This window comes from Syngnathus scovelli, chromosome 2, assembly GCF_024217435.2.
Source record: "Syngnathus scovelli strain Florida chromosome 2, RoL_Ssco_1.2, whole genome shotgun sequence".
Taxonomy (NCBI): Eukaryota; Metazoa; Chordata; class Actinopteri; order Syngnathiformes; family Syngnathidae; genus Syngnathus; species Syngnathus scovelli.
The window spans coordinates 7,879,362-7,891,753 of record NC_090848.1 but is presented as its reverse complement, the minus strand read 5'-3'; the positions used below and the strand labels follow the sequence as shown (position 1 = coordinate 7,891,753).

General features: G+C 39.5%; 1 protein-coding gene across 1 annotated transcript in view; it reads right to left on the bottom strand.

Moving 5' to 3' along the window:
- Positions 1 to 12,392, bottom strand: part of grm7 (glutamate metabotropic receptor 7) — a 97,089-nt gene that overhangs the window by 46,548 nt on the left and 38,149 nt on the right. Inside the window, exon 2 of the mRNA XM_049753105.2 lies at positions 7,855 to 8,071. Within this exon, the coding sequence (XP_049609062.1) occupies positions 7,855 to 8,071 (217 nt within the window). The remainder of the gene's footprint in view (positions 1 to 7,854; positions 8,072 to 12,392) is intronic.

The following is a 12,392-nucleotide window of genomic DNA, read 5'->3' as shown; positions in this document are numbered from 1 at the left end:
AAATGGAAACAAGCTCGGTGTCATTTGCGCAGTGAAGTCGGTGCTGTAGGTCTCCCAGGGATAACGCGAAAGCTCGGCTCCCGCAAAGAGATTACAGCCGGAAAGCTTATATTATGACACCAAACGCACTCTACATCTGATCCCGGCCAATTTGCTGCACCTTTCTTGCACAGGCCAATTTCTCTGCAGGTTGTTATCGCACCAATTCACTCCAAAGGGTAAAAAAACAAAACAAAAAAAAAGTCATATTACACTGAGAGCTCAGTTCTCATGAAAAAGCATTACGTCCATAATGACAAGCCCCGACTAGCCCGCAGTGCAGAGTTATGGTGCTATAACAGCCGTGAACCAAAATATATTACAGCTCGCATTGGTCAATAATGCAAAATGAGAGAGAGCGCTGGAAGGACTGATGAAGTTAAGAAGCAGATCTCGTCTTTTGAGTCGACTTTGTGGACCAGCTGTTGCGAGAAGGTGTCTAAATTATTGAATGACTCCAGAACACCTCATCCGTCTGTCCGTCAGTCAAGTAGTCAGAGAGGCTGGCCTGATGAAAATTCAAGTGCCGTATCTGTACTTGCAGAGTACTGGGGCGTGTGTCGGACTGCCTTTGTCTGTCACTGCAAGGCGAAAGAGGAAAAGAGAGTCCTGGGCCCCGACAGACAGCTGGAAAAAAGACCTTTGTCTTCACTGAGCAGGCTGATGTAAGAAATGTCAGCCTCAGCAGACTCTCGCCATCGTCCATGTTTTCCACAACATGATACTATTTCCACTCAGTGGCATATGGCAAAGCTCAGTTACAAATAAACAATTTGCAAATTTTATAATAAGTATCCCATGTAGGCTCCAGAGTAACATTTTTTTTCTTTTTTTACTAGGACACAGTTGCCCCTAACTTAAATTTTCTAGTACTCACATTGTAAATCAAATTGCAAATTAAATATTCACAATCCCTCGAACTAATTTGCTGTATTACTGTTAATATGCAGAACCTCATTTCTAAAGAGAATTTCATGCCTTTTTTTTTTTCCCCATCATGATCATTTCCTCAAAAAACTATTTGGACTCATTATGAGGATTTGTCTCATCTGGCACACTGCTATTAAGTTTATTGTGAAGAAATAAAGCCCTCTTAGCCGCTGGTCTTTGTTTACTGGCGTTACGTGAAATCTATAGATTGGTACGATAACCCCAAGTGGTCCCCTCTTTGCACACATCAGCCAAGCATTGGGTGATATGGCCTTAAAATAAAATCCCTCGAAAATCCAATTTATGATTTCTGCAACCACCATCAAAGCAGGTCAGCGTTATCTACTTATCTTTTTCAATATTTAGTTGATTACTGATAAGTATATATGAAATAATTCTGTTCACGTTTCTTAGGTGGAGTTTTTCACTGCCATGTCTCAACATTTGCTGTTGCGTGTCTATTTTACAGGCTGAAATAATTTTGTCGTGCGGCTCGCTTTGGTTTCAACAACCTCTAAATGTACTTGACAGAAGATTGTTGCTCATTGTCTCGTCAAATCTGAACAGTTACCAAATGATTTTCAAAACACTGCCTCTTTAGTGAACTAGCTCATCTCTCTCCGCCGCCATGTCATCAGTGCCTACAGTGGCTCGTAACCATCGCTGTCGCTTAGCTCCAGGTCCATCGATTGGCTTTTCTTTTGGGTAGGCGTCAAATTGCTTTTTTTGTAAAAATACTCAGGAGTCAAAAGAACCTTTTTCCGCTCCTTCCCCTGACAAGCAGCAGGAATACAATGATGCTTATGTAGGGATATTGTATGAGCAGGTAAGCACAGAAGGCACAAACGCTAAAACAAAGGTGTCAAACTCAAGGCAGATAGAGATTTTGAAAAAAAAGATTCACAATAACGTGAAAAATAATTGAAGAAACTGCTATAGTTGACATCTGATTTCAAACTTCGGAACCTATTAATTTTTGGAGTAATATGTGATAAATTGATGGGACGATGAATCATTTATTTGGTTTCACCATCATATCAGGCCTCCATGGGAAGCCGCGTTTACAAAGTGGCTCTCGACAAAACTGATTGTGACACCCCGGTGCTAAAAAGATATGACGGGAAAACACAAAAGTCTTTTGAGGCAATGAAAACATTTGAAATATCGCTTTCTGAGTTGATTTCCAACTGAGCTCTGCCATTGCTTTTCTTTAGATAACGTCACACTTTCGGGTTTGTCACTTGCCAGATCCCCCTTTGGAAAAATGACTATTTTACAAAATATCATTTATTTATTTTTTATTGTATAATATGAAATAACTTGACTTGTGACCTAACTCGATTCCATTTCACACATGGTCTTTAAAGAATCTCAAAGGGCTTCAAAAGCAGAATTTTCCCTTTTGTCCAAACTCTCCGTGCCATCAAGGGAAAAAAAAAAACCTTTGGGGAAGTTGCTCTTCTCAGGACCTGTCCCAGTTAATAGATGCCGAATCCTCTGCAGCAAAGCACTTTGTGCTTGTTGTTGTCAGTACACAAAAGAGTACGGTGCCACGTTTCACTTTTTTGTTGACGTCTGATGTCTGATGACACACACCATAAACACAAGCCCGGCTCAGATTTACCTCTCTAAAACTCTACCATGGAGAGATGATTTGAACTGGGCTCTTTGGTAGAAAGGATATTTTTAGCAGCATCTTAATCTTGTACCTATGATCATCCAACACCCTGACATCAGCACTCCGTGTATTGGTGTTCCCAAACCCCTGCTCCCCATTAGATGACTATAGATGCAGAAGTTTAATGATCATGATGGCTAAACTCTTGGAAGTTCTCAGTTGATCTTTCGGCTCTCTAGTGCATTATACTCCATTATTCATTCTCATCCTCTGTGCTCACGGATATGAAAATGCTTACCCGGGCCAAATAATCAACTTTGACCATTTTCTGAAATACAAATCCCTTAAAATTGAAGGCTCTCAATGGATTTAACCTCCCACTTGCCTATTCAAGTCCCTGCAAAGCAAAACCTCTGTGGGTGCTGAAATTATATTTATCACCTTGACATTGGAGAAAAGGCCAGCTTTTTCCTCACAGTCTCACATCCTGAATAAATGGGAGCATATCAAATGAGGTGTCATGCAGATGGCATCCATGTTGCTCTGCCAGCGTGAGACTTGGCTCTGCCACGGAGTCATGCAAAAAATATTGTGCTCTAAATTTTAAACTATTTTCAGATACATCTGGCTTGCTCCCCAGATTACTGCTAATGCTAGCTAACATCCTGCCTCTTTCTCCTCCAGCAAATAGGCCTGTGTGTTGGGAACTTGCAACAATCAATTCAAGCCCAATGCTCTGAGGGAGGTTTTCTTCACTTGTAGCCCAGGCAGACGGTAGAAAATACAAAATAAAGAGAAAACATGCACACAAACAAGATCCATCCCTGCAAGATTCACTTGAAGCCAGGGTGGGTGTCCACAATAAAACAGTGCCCGAACCAGGCACAGAATAGAAAAAAGGAGAATCAGATAAAAACAGAGATCAATACACTCTGACCATCACTCTCAACTTGGCTGGGGGAAATGGCCAGCCGTATTGCATTAGTCCGCAAGATGGTTCCCCTTGAAGTGGTGAAGCGAGAATCCTACTAATGCCTTTGACATTTACGAACAGGGTGGCCACAGAAAACATTTCAAGGTCTCATACCTTAACGTGCACAGACACTACAATAATATCACTACTTTCTAAGAACTCTCCCGTCATTGGCAACGATTTGTACTTATTGTATACTGCAAAATCCATAAAGTCACTCTTTATAAGCTGTGAGAATCATACTGTATTATTCTGAATCTATTGCCACTGATCGTATGACAAGAGCAAAGATACGTGCTGGAGGAAATGAAACCGACAATGCTACGTGGCAGAAAATACAAAAAGTTTTGCATAAGGCATACAATTCTAATAATGAATTTATAGTCTGGTGATAAGCTAATATGGTTAATTAATTGTTTGCAATTATTTGCTTGTCATACCCATTGTGATGCCCAAAAAAATATAGTGAGAAAGAGTTTTTGATGGCATTATAATCATGGAGATAGATAGATAGATAGATAGATAGATAGATAGATAGACAGATAGATAGATAGATAGATAGATAGATAGATAGATAGATAGATAGATAGATAGATAGATAGATAGATAGATAGATAGATAGATAGATAGATAGATAGATAGATAGATAGATAGATAGATAGATAGATAGATAGATAGATAGATAGATAGATAGATAGATAGATAGATAGATAGATAGATAGATAGATAGATAGATAGATAGATAGATATTTTATTGATCCCCCGGGGGGCAAATTCAGGAGCCAACAGTTAGATACAGAAACACACAGAGATTGTGTTTGTTAGTTTAGAAAAGCAGAACATGGAGGAACAATACAAGATTCATATCACATTCAAAGGTCAGCAACATCAAAAAGCATGCAACAGCATGTACAGGGTTCCCATCGGATAGTACTCCCACATTGATCACATTTTAGACCACCCCCACAGTACTGTAGACTAAATCTGCACAGCAACAAAGTATTTACACTATTGTTTATACACACAAATAGCTGTAGATTTTGAGAATTTAACTTTTAAATTTAACATGGGCAAGCTGAAGAGCTAAGGCGTGTTGCCATTCCGGACATTTTTGTGTACCAAAGGTTCAAAATCTTGTGGTCAAAGGTAATCATAAAACCATTTGTAGATTCGCTGCCGTTGTCGGTCCCCAGCCGAGATAAAAAGGGTCACCAGTGTCACCACAGCTACACTGGTCCCTCATGCCTTGGTATGGATAATATATGGATGGCATTGTGTGTAGTTTTGACCCTTTGTTGGATCTTGACCTGCATCCACTGCGTATAAAAAAGCCAGCATTGAATTGCTCCCTTTTGAACCCAGTGCTGGGTTAGCTATTTCACCTGATGTGAATTACTTTTGACCCAGATGTATATTTTAAAGTTTCAAACATACACCTCAACAATCAATAGAGTATATCCATGTGAAAAGCAGGTTATTATTTTTGCCCACTTGAGTTCAGCGGCCACAAATTTGACACCATAGTGACTCTGGATGTGTCTATGCATTTAAAACGCGGGTTTGCTCTGTTGAATGAGCATATGATGACATACTACTGGCTGACTATACAATATTGATAAGCAAGGAATGTATCGCTACTGTGACATGAGTCAACAATATGATGTGTGACAAGTTTTGATGAGCGCTGCTACTTTTAATATACAGCGTTAGTGTTAAATTTTAACACTTCAATGTTTACTTCTGTTATGACTGATTTTAAGGAGCTTTGGTGCAAAAGTGTGTGAATGAATCATGAGAAATGCTTTTGCATAATTAATGTGTTTATTAAAGATAAGATGCGAGGGGGACTCTAAAGGGTTTCTTTAAAGCAAATAATTCCCATTTGTGTTTGAATACAAAGTACGTTAAAATGACTGCTGCTTAGCGGCAAAAGGATGAGTCAACAACGTCTTTCCATGGCTGTTAAAAGTTAAAAGAAATAATTGTTTACTCCTCTGTGCAATGTATTTAAACAAAATCCATAAGAAATGTCTTTGAGAAAGCACGCTGGGTGAAGCTATGTTTATCAGGATCTAGGGGGAGGGGATCTTTCAAAATAAGTCTTAAATCAGGAGATTTTCTCCAGATCGAATCGCTCTCTTACTCTGTTCGGCTCTAAGACTGTCGACGTATATTACACATCCGCAAACAGCTTCTTCAAGTTTTAATGAGTGATCACACGAGATGTGAATGCACACAACTAAAATATTTATGCATGGTGGACTTCTGATCAGTGCCTGCAAGGTTTTATTACTCCTTTTTTTTCATGTTTGAGGTTTGTGCGCATTAGTGTGCAGTAGAAGATGTGATCCCTCCCTATAGGGTTACAAAATGGATTGGGATGCGCAGAGGTGGAGGTGGGGAGCAATGCAGAGCAAGCGCTTGTTGCTGTGCCTGCAAAGCAGCTCTTTCACTAGATGGACAATGGTAGATTATTCAAACCATCCACCCATTAATGTTCTGCGCCACTTATCCACAGCATCATCAAGGGAGGGTTCAGCAGACTTTGGGCGAGAGGTGCAGTACACGCAGACAATCATCCAATAGCAATGGAGAAAAATGGTCCAGTAAGTTACGCATCCCTAGTGCAGACTCGACTGCCAAAGCTTCTGTCTAATCACAGCCATCTATCCTTCCATTTTTACACTACAGTATATACTTGGCGGGGTCGGAGGGAGTGACCATCAATCAATCAATCGCAGCAGTGAAGCATACAGTCGGCAGATACCGACTTAACTCTAAACTCGGATCCCCTTCCATCACATCGTCATGTGGATGAATCTTTATAATGAAAATAATATATGCAAAGCCATGCATGTCAGTGTTCAGACACCCGATCTGCTATCGTTGTCAAAAAAAAAAATCCATTACTGGTGCCTTGAGTTATGAGTTTAATTCATTCTGTGACCATGCACGTGACTCACATTACACATATCTCATCTTCCCTCAGTGAACATTATGAAAAATATTTTTTTAATGAAAAATATGGATGGATGCAAAAAATAATTAGCACTTTATAATCCATCCATCCATTTTTAACACTGCTTATCCTGTTCAGGGGTGCTGGTGCCTATCCCAGCTGACATCAGGCAAAAGGCAGACTACACCCTGAACTGGTTGCCAGAAATAAAATGAAATGCAGCATTATATGTACAATATTATCGATACATGGATGAAACTTTAATTTAAATTAGTTTTTTATTGTCACACTTTGCAAATTGAAAAACCATTGTGTCCTTTGCCACCCGCGGAAAGTTTAAGCTAGACCGATATATTACACAGCTAAAATCAGGCCAGGGGGCCAAGTGCAGCCTGTGTTCAAATTGACATCGGCCCGCAGCCTCTGCCGTAAAATTAATCATGCGTGGCCCGTCAGCACTGTTGACCACAGTAGAAAAGAAAAGCTACCATGAATGTTTTGGGGGGTCGGAGGGAAACTAAGATACTCATAAGAAACCCATAATAATATTAATTCTTATTGTTATTATTAATGTTGTTCTCTATTTGTCAAAGTGCTGTTTACTGTGACATGGGTTGAGTTGAGTTCACTGCCTCCATAAAACAAAACAGTTGTTTCCTCCTAAAGAATGTATAGCTTCCAGATTATGGGGGAAATGCACAATCAATGTGGGCTTGGACTAATTTGATTCCGATGGCGTCGTCAAGAAATGAGACTCTCACTAAAGGGGAAAAGGACAAATCGAAAAGCCTGCTGCTTCATACAAGCTACTGGAGTGGTTTGTGCTGGCTGAGCGCCAAGATCACTGACCAACATTACCATTCTCGGAGCTGAGCACGCTCAGTAGCTGGGATACACACAAGACCCGAAACAAAAAGAGGATGAGAGTGATCAGAACAAAAAGCAGACAGTGTAACCCCAAAAGTCGTTCTCTCTTGTCCAAAGAAAAATAAATCTGACATTTTCACACAATTCCTCATGTGCTTTGCAGCTAAACAGCAACACTGATTACATAAAGAAATTAAATGAAACAAAAAAAGCAATGCTGACTATTGTAATGTGATATTTCTCTACAAGTCTCTTCTCTGTCTACATCTGCAGTAACACTTTGCAACTCATTGGGGAGCTGAGGCACACGTTGCCAAACATCAATAATTCATCTTCACAAAAACAAGGAACGTTAAGATAAATTGCATATGCAAAAGAGCATTTTCAGATGAGTGGAAAGGGCATGAGTACGTTTTAAATCACACAAATGGGTATAAGGAAGAAAATTAACGTGACAGAAACGCTAACCTGCTTCTTTGGAGAGTTGTGTGAAGGCCTCCACTCCTTTTTCTCCATAGCTGCCCTCGGAGGCGACTGTGGAGACGTAACTCCATCCCATTGCTCGAATTATGTCCACCATGGCCTGGGCCTGGAAGGAATCAGGAGGAACCACCCTTGAGAAGAAGTCGTAGCGCCTGTCATCACTCAACTCCGGAGCGGTTGATGCATAGCTGATCTGCGGGATCTTAAAGAGGAGAAAAGGAGAACGTTGACTCGAGCAAGGGTCATTTCAGGTTTGAGCTTGACATGCTGAGAAAAAATTAACTTAGCTATGCATTGAAATGTTTCCAAGAGGGCACTTTGAGTCTTTCCTGGTTGCCTGGCAACTGCACCCAGGGTGGTAATAGTGGGTGGACCTATATTAGGCAACATTCTTAAGATAATGGTATCATTCCTTACAGCCATGCTGTATCATTTACTGCAATTTAAAGGGTTGACTGCTGCCGTTTTTTGGAGTCAACGCTAATGTAATGAGCCGATGACGTGAATGCCTTTTATTTATTCATTTTTTTTTATTACAGCTGTCCTAACACAAGCTGGCCCACTCATTGTAAGATATTTAATACAAATTTACATCACACAACTGCAAGGTTGCTACTCGTTCCCGTACTTAATAGTATATCACTTTAAAAATTATAAGATGAAGGAATGTTTTGCAATTATGTATTCTACCAACCCAGCAGTTGTGCTAAGTGGATTGTTTCAAGCGTTGTATTGGATCAAGCTGCCTGTGAGAATATAAAAGTGTTGCTGATTTGTATGGATGTAATGAGTCCCTAAGTAATTTGGGCGCCTTGATTAAAAAAAAAAAAAAAAAATGTGCAAGGTATTTTTCCTGCCTCAAGTACCCACTTACTCACATGTCCATTACTAAAAAGTCAAGCTAAGCACAGGAACGATTCTTAATGCTATAGGAAAACATTGCCATCGTAGTCAGAACGCCATCTTCAAAAAGAACACTTAATAATTAACATCATTAACATGATTTAATAAATCACTTTTATTCTGAAGTTGTTCTCAGCAGTCTGCTAATTTGACTCATGTTCCAGACTAATTAAAACTCGTAGGTCTCACGGACCAACATTTATGGAGGAACGTTTTTAGAAGAGAAAAATGCAATGTGGAGTTTAAAGTATAAAATGTTGGTTATCTAAAAATGAAAACCTGTTGGCCAACTTACTTATAGCCAAGAAAAAAAAAATCAGCACAACCAATTATTACATAATGGAAGTTAAGTGAGGAATAAACATCATCTTTAGGAGCACTGACACTTTAAGCTTGTCACCATTAGAAACGGCAAGAGTATTGGGTGTGCTCTGCCAAAGTATTCCTTGGCCAAGAGTTGCAATACTTCACTCTGACATCTCATCTCTGAATGTAAAAAGAATGTCCCCTCGGCGATCAGTGAAGTATAATAAATTATTACGAGTTTAAATGCCGAACAGGCAGAAGGCAGTTGATCATCGCGTTTGACAACTTAAGTGTGGGTCTTACACATGTATATCATTTGAACATCAATTAATTGCATGTTTTGCTGTTCCCACTGGCACAACCAGAGGACGTGTTGACAAACCGGCCTGTCAATCACATGTTCAATTCATCTTTTGCTCAATCAATCATACGAGTTTGTCGAGAATATTCCTGATGTACAGTAAGGACTCTGTTCCTGAGGCACATGTGATGATTGTCAAATGTTTGTCAGGAACTGAGGCAGCACAGTTGCATAAGGACTCATCGAAAGCAAGGTCGTACTTTATGTCTTCAGCATCACATACAGCATCACATTAAGAAGTCAAAGGACTAATGTAACGGCTAGAGCAATTTTCAGAATTGAATTTTCATGCATTATTATGCTTTGAAAGGCATTTCTTTCTCACTTGTCCATAGAAGCCTTACAGCGGGATAGCAATGTCAATGAAAAGCTATAATTTTCAATTTGAATCCAACAGAATGTCTTCTTCTATGGACAAAGGCTCATTATAAAACATATCAGCAGGATATGCAGACATTTTTGTTTGCTGACTCAGTAGGATCTCCAAGGTTAAAAAAAAAAAAATCTTTAAAATTTGACACTCCACCTAACCTACCTAAGCCTCAATTATTCCACTCAATTCCTTCATGTTAAAGGGGCGCTCGCCATAAATAGCTCACGAGCTAACCACAGCAAATAGCTCACGAGCTAACCACAGCACCTATCGATAACCGATAAATATTTTTGATCATCAATTTATGTCAATTTAAAACTCAACAGTTATATTGGGCGATTTCTGTCATCTTTCACAAAAGCAGATTGATTATCGTAGTGTTGAATTTAAAATAAAACATTTGCTTTTACTTTGTAAAACAATAATCAAAATGTACAATAAGTCTGAAATAAAAACGTGGTGAAGTCTAAATGTGAAAGATTTTGATGTTGATCATTTCAGAATTGCAATTTCTGGAAAAATACAAAAGAAAACCACACTTGGCAACTTTAAACGTTTCACCGCCAAGTTGCACAACATCACGCTCAGAGTGTGTTTTGCTTCAATCATGTGGTTTTTCCTTTTTCTAAGGGGATGAGTGACACTTGAACAAAAAAAAATTAAGGGTTTTATGATGGCAAAAAATGAATGCAGCTGTACTTAACTGTACTAAGAGAACTTTTAGTCAAGATGTATTCCTAACAAGGACTTTGATGTTCACTTCTGAGGCCAAGAAAGGACGTTTCCTCTCACCTGCTTATGTGAGCATTTTGTGAAAGGATGTGTTAACAGTAGCTGTCCTCCTTAACAACAGCTTTTTAATCACTCTCATTTATCATGCTCAACCAACTGCTCATACTGTCAATTCAGCAGTGTGCATGTAAATCGAACAAATGATCTCATTGCGCAAACAGCTAGATCAATCAAGTTGCGAGAAATATGCAATATAATATAAACGTTGAAAATGTATTTTTTTGTGGCTTTATTTTTTGTTTTTATTTCTGTACATGCTGGCCTGTTGTGGTTTTCAGTTAGGTTTCCCAATGCCTTAAAATGTAATATTTGAGATTTTACAATGAAAGCTCGTTTTCTTCCCCGTACTGTGAATCATCGCTGAGTCAAAACACAGCCAAGCGTAGGCGAAAGGACTGATGTCGGCTTTCTCCCGCAGAGACGGCATCTGGCCACATTTCTGATTAGAATCAATCAGGAGTTCACATTTGATTAGGATGAAGACCACCTCCAACCGTCTAGTTTAAGACTGTTGCAAGTCAAGATGATTGTAAACGGTAACATTTAAAGAATGCTAATGAGAATTTAATGCAGATGCTACGCAATCTGTGTTGATATGTAGGGACTCCTGTTTTGAATCAGTGAATATATTTCCTCAACAGGTGAGAGAAGAAACCAGTTTTACAAAGAAGATGAAGCAGGTTGGGTTGTTAAGACATTAAATTAAAAAAAAAATTAAAAATAAAAAGGAGGAAAATAGCATCAACCTTGAGGAACATACTATACATTTTGGAAAACCGCAGATAGCATGTTTTCATATTTCCAGAAGTTGCTATTGAATTCTGCAGGATATTTCATCACATGCTGACAATTTTTCAATCAAGGCTGCCAGCCAAAGACTTTCATCCATCTCTCTTACGTCTACTAGCAGTGACGGCTAAATATGGCGGTGGACGCACAAACCGTGATTTATGAGAGAGGACCGTAGCACATCTGGGATCAAAATGCCCACCTCCCCGAAGACGTGCGGATGCGCAAACATCAATTTCTCTTCAAGCACGTGTAGTAACTCATCATGCGCTCTCATCAAAGCACTGTATGAAAGCCATCCATTTGTGTTAGTGTGATCAAAAGCAGCCGGACACTGCAGAAACGCAGGAATGAGGACACAGCAACTAGCTAATGGGATCACTTCAACTTGCAGAGTGTGAGTTATAGCTTTGACCCACAACGCAAAGCGGGTCAAGCGCACAAAGCTGACAAATTGAGAAGCAGACGATCTCAAGCTCAAGATTACTCAATGTCTTTCAAGCAACGCACCCCTCGAAAGGTCACATGCATATGTGCAGGGGTTTTTGGTGCGTGTAGGGTGGACTGATTCAAAAAGGGAGCACTGTAGCAACAAGGGTAATTTGCATTTAAAAGGACTCACCTTTTTGAACTGGGAAACATTTATTTTATCCTTTTGGTAGGAATACTATGGAGGATTCAGTATCGTAGAATCTACTATGGCCCAGGTTTAAATTGTGTGAATATTTGTCTTTCTGGAATCACTTGAGATGTCTGTTCGCTTTGTTCCGGCAATGTACCCCCATTGATAAAATTCTCATCTTCTCCCTCCTTATCCCCTGGGAATCGACACCTCCACTCAGCACAAACATTCATGCTATCAGTGCGTTCTTTGAAATTACTGCTTTGACCTCAGGCTAATAAAATTTGGTGCTTTGATTGTGGAAGGACTGATATGTGAGAATTAAAACTCTTCAGGTGGACTCATAAGTGATGTGATTAGAATCAAACACTTTTGTA